Below are 12,786 nucleotides of genomic sequence, written 5' to 3'. Positions count from 1 at the left end.
TCTGAGGAGCTCCCACTCTGTAAATGGGGCGTTATAGGGTTAACTGTGGTGCATAGTGAATGAGAGGACTTTCCTTTCCATCTGCCATTTGAGGGTGTGAAAGGCTGGGGGGGGGGGGGGGGGGGGGGGGGGGGGTAGTTCTCCAACACAGAGGTTCGAACTTAGTGCTCAGCAAAGTGATCGGCAGTTGTGCTTGCATCAGTAGATAACAGGTCATTGATGTTAATGCCAGGGACACCTGTTGGGGTCTGGTAGCCAAAAAGACGTCTGATCTTCATCCAGACTTGGGAAGGTGACGTACGGCACCCAATGGTCAACACGTACCTCTCCCAACACTCCTGTTTCTGTCGTTTTATAAGCTGGCGAACGGGGGCATGGAGCCACTTAAAGGCTATTAGGTGCTCTAGGGAAGGGTGCCGCTTATGTCGCTGTAGAGCTTGCCCACACTCTTTAATTGCCTCAGTGAGTTCCAGCGACCACCACGGGACAGTCTTTCACCGGGGGCACCCTAAAGAATGACCGATCGTATTTTCCGCCGCAGAAACGATCATTGTGGTGACCTGCTCAAAGACAACATTGGTGGCACCATGTGGAGGAGATTCAGCGGTGACAGCAGCACAGTAATTATGAGGTGTCGTAGAAATCATAAAATCAACATCATTGAACTGCACAGCAAGTGCAACAGATGCCTGTGTTTATTATGCGACAGATGAACTGCAATCGGCTGAAGCCTTTGCTCATCTCACACAAAATAAAAATTTAAAAAAATCAACAAGCACCAAATCCTAGTGGATGAAAATATTAACTATGTGACATACTAGTCCATTAATGACATCTAGTCGATTAATCAAAACATAGTCAAATTAGACATTACTGCTACAGCTCAGTCTGTCAGCATAACTTTTTCCATTCACGAAATAATTATGAAAATCAATAACCAACCTTGAACCTCACATTAGACAAATCAGTAAAAGTTATTCTGGAGCTCTCCATACAGAAACTAAATGTAATCAATTTGTATTTTCTGTCAGAAGTCATTAGATTCTGCGACTCTCATTCGCTACTGCATATCATCACCAAATTGGTTATGACTAATGTCAAAGAAATGCCAACACCAGCACTCTGTACAAGATCCACTGACACAGTAAGTACACTTTAGCCTCATGCCCCATGGAACATTTAAAAAAATTAGTACACACAAATAGCCAACAACAACATAATAAATGATACAGTTTTGAAAGACAAACTCTCACTTTTTTCCCCCTTTTCTCCAGCTCTCATAAGACTGCGTACATTTAACCAGTTGTCCAGTTCTTTCATACCCATCTCAGCATGTCGCAAGTGAGAGAACAGTTGCTGTGATGTGGTTTTGCAATTCTTCAAGATTCTGAGGTGGAACATAAATGCTACCCTCAACGAAACCCCACACAAAAAAATCGCAAGGCATCAAGTCCGGCAACTGTGGTATCCACTTGAGCAGTGCCCAGTCAGCGACCACAACACAGCTTGTCCAGCAATGTGACACACTGTTGGCTGATGGATATTCAATTCTGCACTAGGTCGGTAGGGACTTTGGGCGATTTCACAACATTGCTTTCCTCACACTGTCCATCCTCCCCCCCCCCCCCCCCCCCCCCCCTCCCCCAGCACACCCACCCATTCCAAACACTTTGCATTGCATGAATCACTTGAATTTCTTCTACCACTTTACTATGCTATTGTAAACTGGTGGTGTCTTGTGAAACTTGCTATAGAAAACTCTTTGCACATTAACTACTGACTGATAATGGACAAATTCTAACATCAAAATGTTTACTCTGCCCAATTCTCTGCTCTTTCAAGCGTCTTTGGTTGACACCGCATTCAACAAAAACTTGAAAGTTTGTATTTTACGTATAGTACCATATGTTCATTGTGTTTAGCCATTTTAAACTATTTCATGGACTTATTACCGTGCATAATGTTCATTAGACTGGTCTTGGCTTGTAAAATGGGGAATTTGTACTGACACACAACCATACAATTTTCTGGCCTTCAATTTACAGTGACAAATTATCAAACATGTAGCTGTAATACAGGTAAATATATTTAAAAACAAACAAAAAAATGTTAAAGAAAACATTATATTTTGAGACCTACCTTTGATGCCTCCTGAGCAAATCCTGACGCTGAAATTTCACTCCACATACATCACAACGGAATTCACTAAACCTCTCCACAAAGGCAGTAGAGGCTTCGTATTTTCCAGGATGTTTTGCTTTGGAATGATCACGGAGAAGATTGACATCCCAAAACATTTCACCACAGGTGTTACATTCAAAAGGACTATCGCCAGCGTGGATCCTCACATGAGAGCCAAGTGCCTTCTCTCGAGCAAAACCAACACCACAATGTTGGCACACATAAGGCCTCGTTTCATCAACAACAGGCCAGCGTGGTGCAGGTGGATCTTGATCTTCATTTTCTGATTGTTGTGTGGAATCTAACGAATACGAGGAAACATTCTGCTTTAACAATTTCACATCCTCTTCCACATAATTGTGAGCAGAAATGTTTACACTATTCTCATTAGCATATTTTCTTCTACCAGAAAAGCTGTTGTAATTTCGTTGTTTTAAGCCTTTGCCACTTAGAGTGCGTCCTCTATTCCCTCTATTTACATGATTATTTTTCCTCTTTCTCATCTGATTCTTTTTCCGGCGACTCCTAGCTGTACCTTCATTTTGAGAATAACTCATTCTACCAACCCATTCACTTTCATTATCTACCTCAATCTCAACTTCCTCTTCATGGACATCATCTTCCTCTTCATCCTCATCATCCTCCTCCTCTTCCTCTATTTCTTCTTCTTCGCCTTCATCATCATCTTCTTCTTCTGCTTCCTCTTCCTCTTCATCAGTTAGCACATCCCTGCCAGGTGCATATGCATGTATTTTCATGTGATTTATAAGATCACACTTACGACGATATCTAGCACCACACATATTGCAGCCATGAGGCCTATCAGTCTGATGAGCCACCATATGGTTCATTAGATTGGCCTTCTTTCGAAAACGGCGGCTACAAAAATCACAAGGATATGGCCTAGCAGCCAAGTATGAGTCCTGATCCTGGGGTAGAGGAATTTCAACATCTTCTGTCTCGTATTTCAAAGTGTAGGAGAATTTCACCTCGTCAACATTATCGCTGTAAATAAGCATACAACAATTTCAACATTAACCTTGGTTAAAAATTTTCAAAATAGTTGGTTCTAAGGTAAAATAAATACTCAATTAACTCTTTACCTCTCCTCAGTTGGGACAACAACATCGCCCCATGTTTCACAAACAACTTCTTCTTCCTGAATATCAAGAAATCCCTGATCTGGAAATTCATACTGAACAACTTCGATATCTGGCTGCGTCACAACATTGATGTTTGGTTCAGGAACACTATTCTGAGAAAATGTGGCACCATTGTTCTGAGTGTAAAGCAAACAATCACTTGGTATGCCACAAATTACTTCTCCTTCACAGCTTCCAGGCACAGTAGCTTCCATGCCTTCTCTCCAAGCTCTATGTGCTGCTGGTATTCCGGATAGCTCACCCACAGGATCAGTCATCATCTGTTTGCAGAGCACAGCAATGACTTGGCTGTTACCACTTAAAATTAAACATTTTAATTGTAAGAATTTCTTTAATTCATTCACATGCACTACAATAACAAAAACTACAAATATAACAAAGACTATAACAGTTTACACTGTGACTTAGTTTTGAACACACTCAGCTAAGCAATCAAAGAAATGTAACAGTAAGAAATGTACAGCAATGGTTTAGTTTAGTGAAGTTAGTTGCTCTACACACACAAACACACACACACACACACACACACACACACACACACACACACACACACAAATAGTCTGCCAATCGGGTGAGCCATAAACATAATCATCTTCTCCAGCACTGACAGTTATATAGAGTGTAAAGCAACTGACTTTTTCATCTCAAATAACTTTTGAGCTTATGAAATATAGTATGAACAGAGAACGAAAAAATCTTGTACTCACTATGCTGTAGCAAGTGAAAACACACATAAAAAGATACAGAAACATGTAAGCTTTTGGAACTGGTGGCTCCTTCTTCTGGCAGAAACGTTAAATGGAAAGGAAGACTGACAAATGAAAAGGGCTGGCAAGTTTTTCCTTCATGTCTCTAGCTTTCACTTCAACCGTTCTGCCAGAAGAAAGTGCACTTATGAAAGAGGTATGTCATCTCTTTCCACTTAAAAGAGTAGTGAGCATGGGACTACGAAGAAAATAACAACACTTATTGGCAACTTCATTAATCACGGATTTACGAACATTACTTTATCACTTTAGCTGTCATGGAGACAAGGTGTTGGTTACACTTTACTGGAAATAATACACAAATGTTAACTGTTGTCCAGTTTATTGATGACTGCTCAAAAATTTGCAGATGCAATTTCACTGTCACTGTGTTGCCATAGAGCACTAGGCTAAAAATGTACAATCTGAATACAATGGAACAGACATCAATCTTAGAGAAGAAATTCCTTGTGAAGGATAAATGGCTTTTTTAAGATCCCTGTGTGCACATATTTTTGGAACTGATGAAACCAGACCACAGAATTGCTTCAACAGCCTCCCTTTCAACGTCACGTGCCAGTCACAATATGCGGAACACAGTTTTTGACATCACTTGCCGTCTCACAGCAGCAAACACAAGTATTAGCTTGCCTCCTCACTTTCTGGTTTTTTGGCATGTGAAGTATGATCTTACCATCCCCAGCAGTTTCCTAAGCAAAAGTTCCAACTGATATTGCACATTCCCATGTGTTGATTGACACAAAATAATGGTCATTCTCTTTACATGGGCTCACTGCTTCAACAACTTAGTGCATATACCATACTCTAGATGACATCATGGAATGAGCCATTAAGACTATTACCTTCTCTTCAGTACACACAATGGCACTACTCTGTGGAATCTGTACACCAGGATGAGCTACATTCTGCAAGTTCTCAGAAGAAATATGCTTGCTATCTTCTTAGCATATTTTTTGTAAGTTGTATAAATTTTGTACCCTCTCAAATCACTTACTGAAGGTTCTGTGAAATGTTTTTTTAAGAATATTTTTATGATTTCTCAAAATGTAACCTATGGATGGTCTCTTTCAACTTTGGAAAGAAGATAAACCACATCTAGGATTTGAGTGGATTGTGAAGTGTCAGGATTTGGCACTCCACATGAAGCAAGCAAGGTTTTGCTGTACCATGAGCAACCATTGCCTCCATTTGTTGTTTCTTTAGTGAAGTATATGATGGCATACTCTGTTGTACTAACCTACAGTTGATACTACCATATTCCTTTTGTGTGTGATTGTGAAAATGTGCACTCTTACAATTAAGAGTTGCAATTCAAAAGACAGCATTAGTTAGCACCAAAATGCTGCATGGGTATGCTTTTTATTGTTGAGACAAGTTTCAGTCTAAAGCTGATCTTCAGTCAATCTTAACATTATCTGAAAAGTTGTACAATTTAATTTTTGGATACAAACATACTCACAAAAGTATGTTTTTTTATGATTTTTTACTCCAAGGAACCACGTAATTGTTTGTTTCCTGTAACATTAACTTTCAATAGTATTTCTTCGCCAAGAACGTACCTGTACAACTTTTCCAATAATGTGTCAATAACAAAGAATACATCCTTGCAGCAGCTTTTGTTAATGAACAATAACATTCTTCAAATACCAAAAAGCTTCCCCCACCCTCCTACTTCCTCCACTTACTTTTGCTGAAGGTAGTAAAGTATGGCAGTTGCTTTGTCTTTGAGCCTAATAGAGCTCAAATTTGTGCATCTGAATGAACGCTGGGCTGTAACAAACATTTTAAGAAATATTTTCAATACAACGAAGCACGTAAACTTTCGGCCAGCAAGCCTTTTCTGAAACAGACAACGCACACGCACGCAGACATGCATGCACACGCACACATGCACACCCAAATGCAGCTACACGCATGACCACTGTCTCTGGCTGCCGACGACAGCCAGACACAGTTGACATGTGTGCGTGAGCTGTTTGCGTGAATGTGTGTGTGTGTGTGTGTGTGTATGTGTGTATGCTGTCTATTTCAGAAAAAGGCCTTGAGGCTGAAATCTTACATGATTAGTAGTCTTTTTGTCCTGCCTGTGTGCAACTCTACACCTCCACTATAGGGTGAGTAGCAATCTATCCTTTTCATAACATTGTCATTATTCCATCCTGGATTCTCCATTGTTTAAGAAATATTTTCTATGGATGTTATCAGTTGAATGCTAAATTTATGTTTATATTAGACACAACTGTGTAATTTCTAGACGTGGTTTTTCAGTAAAATCAGCACTTTAAAAAAAGTAATAAATGGGTATAAAAATTATTCAAAAAACAAATTGCATATACAGAACTAACAATGATGTCGAACAGCAGACATTTTAAACTCTAACATTTGGCAATAAGCATTATGAGTTTCAGTCTTTGGCAATGAGTGCTTATGTAGACAACAGGTTATAAAGTTGGGTCATTTTTTTCTGAAACATTCTGTAGTAGATAATATTTACTGACACCTGGTAAATGTGGCAACAAATGTGCACATTCAAAAACAATGAAACTATCAAGATTAAATTGTATATCTAGAAATTAATTATTTTTGCAAGTGCGCTGTACAGATGGTTTTTAGTGAATGATATGCAATCTTGTGTGAACCCTTTCACAGATGACAGGTCTTTATGAGGTACATTCTTGCCACCCCCCACCCCACCCCTGCATTCCATTGACAACTGATACTTGAAATGTAGGGGGTATATAAACAAAATACTTTTATGTAAGTTTTGTAAAAGTGCTTTTGAACTACATCTCTCTTGCCCCCCATCAAGATCAGCCTGACTAAATTAGTAGATTCACTGCATACCTGCTTCCCCATCCCAACAAACATCTCCCTATTTTTGTTAAGTAATTTATGGACATAATACGATAGTTAGCAATTAACATTAAATTTTCAACTTTATCTGCATTTATTTATAGTGACATTAACAGAAAGATTTTCTCCCTTGCAAATCAGGTTAAATAATCACACTGAAAACTAAACACTACAATACAATATTTTGTCTCCTTATATTTTCACAATTATTTTTGGAAATTGGTGAGAAGTTCAATATTGGCCACAAGTCACCGGCTCTCACAATCTGATTTTAGCCAGTTTGTCCCCACAGCCCTTTCCTAACTTTTCCATGGGCAATGAAGGAACTAAGAAGTGATGTAACTGAAGCAGGGGCTCAGGCAGCAGTAGATATTCTTCTATATGTCTCGTCTCTGTGTGTGACTGTAGCAGCTTGGGAATTGGGGAAATAAACAAGGCTCATTGCTTGTGTAGGATTTGCTGTAGAGATAGGAAGACAGTGGAACAGGAGGAGAAGATTGCTGCCCTTAGGGCGGAACTAGATAAAGCGAAACAAGATCTGAAAAGGTTAAGGGGGGAGAAGGGAAAAGAGAGGTTTTAGGAGAAATAGGACGTCCTCAGACAGTGTGGTTGTGAATGTGGAAAACAGGTTTGATCTGTTGGCACAGTTGGAAACTGATGAGTCACAAATAGATGTAGGATTAGACAGAACACAACAAACTTTCAAAAAGTGTTTGAAAAGTAAGAAGTCAGATAGAGCTGTGAAGAAGAAGGAAGTTTTGTTTTTAGGTAGTTCACATGGTAGAGGTCAACTGTTGCAGGATGAACTAAGGTCAGGTTACAAGGTCACAAGCTCTTTTAAACCTAGTGCAAGTCTGGATAACGCAATAGAGGATGTAGGTTCACTTTGTAAAGACTTCACAAAGGAAGACACTGCGGTAAAAGTGGGTGGGGCGGGCAACAGTATAGATAGGAACCCTAATTATTCAATTGAGAGTGACCTGGTAAAGATAGCTTCAGCAACAAGACATACTGGTATTGGGCTTGTGTCTATTCTGAAGCGCCATGACTGGACTCATTTAAACTCTTCTGTTAGAAGAGTTAATTTAACGGTGGAACAGCTGCTTGGATCAGATATGGGGTCTCATATCGGTGTGGTTCATGTTGACTCTATCAGCAGGTGGGACTATACTAGGCATGGCCTTCATCTCAACAGGAAAGGGAAAGGAAAACTGTCTGGGATAATAGTAAATAACTTAAGGGGGGCACTGTCACAAGTGGTAAAGTACCAGTGGGTACAAGAGACAGATCAGCAGGTGTTTTTTTTTTTTTTTTTTGCGTTAGGGAGGGCAGAAACAAAAGATGTTCAGAGACAAGCTGAAAATGACATTCGCATTGATAAAACAGGCAAATTTTAATGTACACAATTCATGCAGACAGCCTCTTATTGAAACTAAAGATACCCAAAAATTGGCAGGAAAATTAGGTTCATCCAGTTGTAATTCAGCCAGTGCACAAAATCAGTTATCACTATTCCACCAGAATATCCAAGGACTAATGGGTAAGCTTAATGAGTTGCTTATTTGTGTTGAAGAATTAGAGTTGAGCAAACCAGTTGATATAATCTGCCTCTCTGAACGTCATATGATCACTGGTATAGATATGTTAAATGTTACAGAATTCAAGTTAGCTTCTTATTTCTGTAGAGAAAATATGGAGAAAGGAGGAGTTGCCATATTTGTAGGAAATTGTTTTGATTTCAAGAATATTGACATTAATAAATTTTGCTCAGAGCAGAACCTAGAAGCTTGTGCAACAGAAGTAGTATTTCATAATAAGTCCTTTATAATAGTAGGTATTTTAACCTCTTCATAAAAAATCTGGAAGCTCTGCTGTCCCATCTCAAAGTAAAAAACAAGGAAATAGTGGTTGCTGGGGATTTTAATGTGGATTTATTGAAAAGCTCTGTCAGTGAACAATTATTGAAGTCAGTAACACTATCATTCAATTCAGTTCCTACTGTGAACTTTGCTACTAGGATATGTAAGTGCTCTGAAACTGCTATTGATAATATATTTGTAGACAAATCTAGGGAAAAAAGTCATATCACGAAACCAACAGTAAATGGACTATCTGATCATGACATGCAGCATCTTATGTTAAATGTTGAAACTTGTCAGGACAAAAAAAATCTATTAAATCTGAGTGCAGGAGGGTAATAAATAAGTCAAAAATTGAGAAATTCAGGAAATTGCTCACAGACATGGACTGGATAGATATTTACAATACGTCTGACTCAAATGGAAAATACAAAGCACTCATTAATAAAATTGCCTCCACTTTTGAAAATTGTTTTCCCCTAAAGGTAACTCAAATCACACTGAAGTCAAAAAGCAAACTGTGGATTACACAAGGAATAAAGATATCATGTAGGACAAAAAGGAGAGTGTATATACTATCTAGGAACAGCTCCGATGTTAGAACTGTAATAATGTATTACAAAGAATAATGCAAAACATTGAAGCTTGATATTCAGAAATCGAAGCAGCTTTATTATGAGAAAAAGATAATTAATTAAGGTAACAAAATAAAAACTGTATGGGATATTGTGAAGACAGAGACAGGTGGGGTCAAAAAGAAAGGGAAACAGATAGTTCTAAAAATAAATGAGACTTTGATAACAAGTACATGTAATGTTGCAAACCTCTTAAACAAGAACTTCATTTCTGTTACTGACAGCTGAGGTGATCAGGTTCAGTGAACTGTGCAATGGAGTATCTGAAACCAGTCTTTAAAAATAACTTCAGTAAAATGGAAATGACACTCATGTCTCCCAAAGAAGTAGCATCCATCATAACATCCTTAAAATTCCAGTGGGTGTGATAACATATCAACAAAGTTAACCAAAGAGTGCTCAAGTGAGTTGAGTTCTATCTTAATTTATTTGTGTAATCAATCTCTTATCAGCGGAATTTTTCCAGACTGGCTAAAATATGCTGAAGTTAAGCCTCTTTACAAGAAGAGGGATAAACAGATACCATCAAACTATCAACCAATTTCACTTTTGATGGCTTTCTCAAAAATATTTGAACAGGTTGTGTTCAAGCGTCTCCTTAAGCATCTGACTGCAAATAATATATCGTCCAAGTCACAGTTTCGATTTCTGAAGGGTTCTGTTATAGAGAAAGCTATTTATACTTATAGTGAGAATGTACATAATTCATTAGATAATAAATTAGAGGCTACTGGCATTTTCCGTGACCTGTCAAAAGCCTTTGACTGTCTGAACCACAGCATTTTCTTATGTAAATTAGAATATTATGGTGTCACCGGTAATGCTGCGAAATAGTTTGAGTCTTATCTATCTACCAGGAAACAAAGGGTGTCAATGCGAGATACCTGTGCAGTAAGCAGTCAGTCTTCATCTGACTGGGAATTAATTACATGTGGTGTTCCTCAAGGTTCCATCTTGGGTTTGTTGCTTTTTCTTGTGTACATTAATGACCTCTCATCTGAGACATTGTAAGATGCTAAGTCTGTTTTGTTTGCAGATGATACAAACATTGCAATGAGCAGCAGGGCAAGTACAGGTTTAGAAATAGCTGCTAATCATATTTTCACTGACATTAATAAGTGGTTTAAAGTTAATTCACTGTCATCAAACTTTGAGAAGACCCACTATATGCAGTTCTGGACCTGCAAGAGATTTCCTTCCAGCATGAGTATAACATATGAAGACAGGCAGATCGAAGAGGCTGAAAGTGTTAAATTTCTGGTATTACAACTCGATAAAAAATTCAGTTGGGAAGGGTACACCACAGAATTGCTTAAGCACCTAAACAAGTCTGTATTTGCTGTGAGAATGATGTCAGATGTAGGATATATAATTATAAAAAAACTTGCATACTTTGCTTACTTTCATTCTATTATGTCATTTGGGATCATATTCTGGGGAAACTCATCAAACTGAACAAAAGTTTTTAGGGTGCAAAAGCATGTGATAACAATCATCTGTGGTGTAAATTCAAGAACATCTTGTAGAAACCTGTTCGAGGAACTTTGTATTCTAACCACTGCTTCTCAGTACATTTATTCCTTAATGAAATTTGTTGCAATTAATACATCTCTATTTACAACCAATAGCTCAGCACATAATATCAATACCAGGAATAAGAACAATCTACGTAAAGACCTAAACTCAGGTACCTTGGTCCAAAAAAGGGTACAATATTCAGGAACACACATTTTCAACAAATTGCCAGCAACCATTAAAAACTCGGGTTTCAGATAAAGCACAGTTTAAACAGAGTTTGAAAAACTTTTTGATAGGCAACTCCTTCTACTCCAGAGATGAATATCTTAACAGAGATTGTTAAGCCAGCTTAAGCAGAAATATCTGTTAGATTTCAGTTTTGAGAACACTTGGTCACAACAGTCAAGATTAGGTATTTTATTTATGATAAATTTATTAATAGTGCATAACAGTGTTTCATTCTGACAGTGTGTTAATTCTGCAAATATTAGCTGTTCCAGTTTACTGCATTGTATTAACCTGTTCCGACTATCTCCTGACGAATGATCAGGGCAGTAAGTATTCTATTCAAATGTTTTATGTTTTTATTTTATACTTTCTGACATTTTCCACACCTATGAGAATCATCTCATTTTTTGGGTCTATGGAATGAAAACCGAATCTAATCTAATTTGGAAAGAGCCAATTGGAGCATTTGCAAAAGTTACAGAGAAAATTTTATATTCACGACTTGGTTCTATCATCCTTAATCTGCACTAAACGAATAGTGGCAAAACACGATGGTGCAATCATTGTACAGGACATCTGCTCGCTGAGTGTCTGCTGCTGCTTCGTCTGCCTAAGGCTTCACTTATGGATTTATAATTTTTCTTTAAAGTGGCTCCCTAACAACCTCACAGACCAACCAAGGAAAATATCTGTACACTATGGCAATAGATCTAGCAATCCAGGTTATCCATATGACACACAGAGTCACCATTCAGCCATACTATTTTATACATATTGCACAAAAACAATGCTGGAGATCCGGTAATGGGAGAAAATGTCAGCTACAAAATTAGCAATATGCCACCACTCAAAATTTCTCTGATGTACACAGCTAAAGTGGTACAACACAGAAAATTTACAATCTCTGGTAATTGTAAGTAAGAAACTTTTTTTAAATTACTTTATTATTTTTGCAGTTCTGAGAAAAGGTAATGAGATAATGACTGGTAAGTGTCAAACTCGGTGGGCAACACTGCTTATTTCAGCAGTGTTTCTAAGTTAATAATCTGATCCTTTCGATACACACAGAGAGAGTGAGAACTAAAGACACTTGGGAGATGCCTGGATGACATCAGACAAAAAGGAATACCATTCAATTAATTGGAACAGTGTGTAACTGTCAAATCTCTTATGATATATTCAGTTGACCATTTTAGTGACAAAGCAAGGAAAAAATTTTACTTTGCATGTGGTACCTGCTTTGACATATTGCTAAGCTGAGGAAAAGAGATAGTTACACGCTTGGCTCAAAAAAGAATGCCGAAATATCAACAGGCAAAAGTTAATAGAAATTTGTGCATCTATAAACAGACTGATGCACAAAGTATACAACTGCTTCCAACATCTTACATCAGTGAAAGATCTTGCTGAGAACCAGAGAAAATCCTCGTCCTATGTAAAATCGCTAAGTGGGTCGAAGGCTCGTATTCAGCCAATTGTCACCAGCCTACTGAGGCAACAAAAGGAAGTGAAATAGAAATTAAATTTCATGTTCAAAAATTACTCGCACAGGCAAATGTCACGAAGGCTCTTAAATTTCACA

General features: G+C 38.0%; 1 protein-coding gene across 2 annotated transcripts in view; it reads right to left on the bottom strand.

The window, feature by feature from the left end:
- Positions 1 to 12,786, bottom strand: part of LOC124622270 (zinc finger protein 16) — a 138,892-nt gene that overhangs the window by 83,080 nt on the left and 43,026 nt on the right. For both annotated transcript variants that reach the window (XM_047148043.1, XM_047147971.1), the window contains exons 3-4: positions 3,285 to 3,604; positions 2,140 to 3,186 (exon numbers count right to left, since the gene is read on the bottom strand). In XM_047148043.1, coding sequence (XP_047003999.1) covers positions 2,140 to 3,186; positions 3,285 to 3,604 — 1,367 coding nt within the window. The remainder of the gene's footprint in view (positions 1 to 2,139; positions 3,187 to 3,284; positions 3,605 to 12,786) is intronic.

This window comes from Schistocerca americana, chromosome 1 (genome assembly GCF_021461395.2).
Source record: "Schistocerca americana isolate TAMUIC-IGC-003095 chromosome 1, iqSchAmer2.1, whole genome shotgun sequence".
In the NCBI taxonomy this organism is placed as follows: Eukaryota; Metazoa; Arthropoda; class Insecta; order Orthoptera; family Acrididae; genus Schistocerca; species Schistocerca americana.
This window is presented reverse-complemented; position numbering and strand designations above follow the sequence as displayed.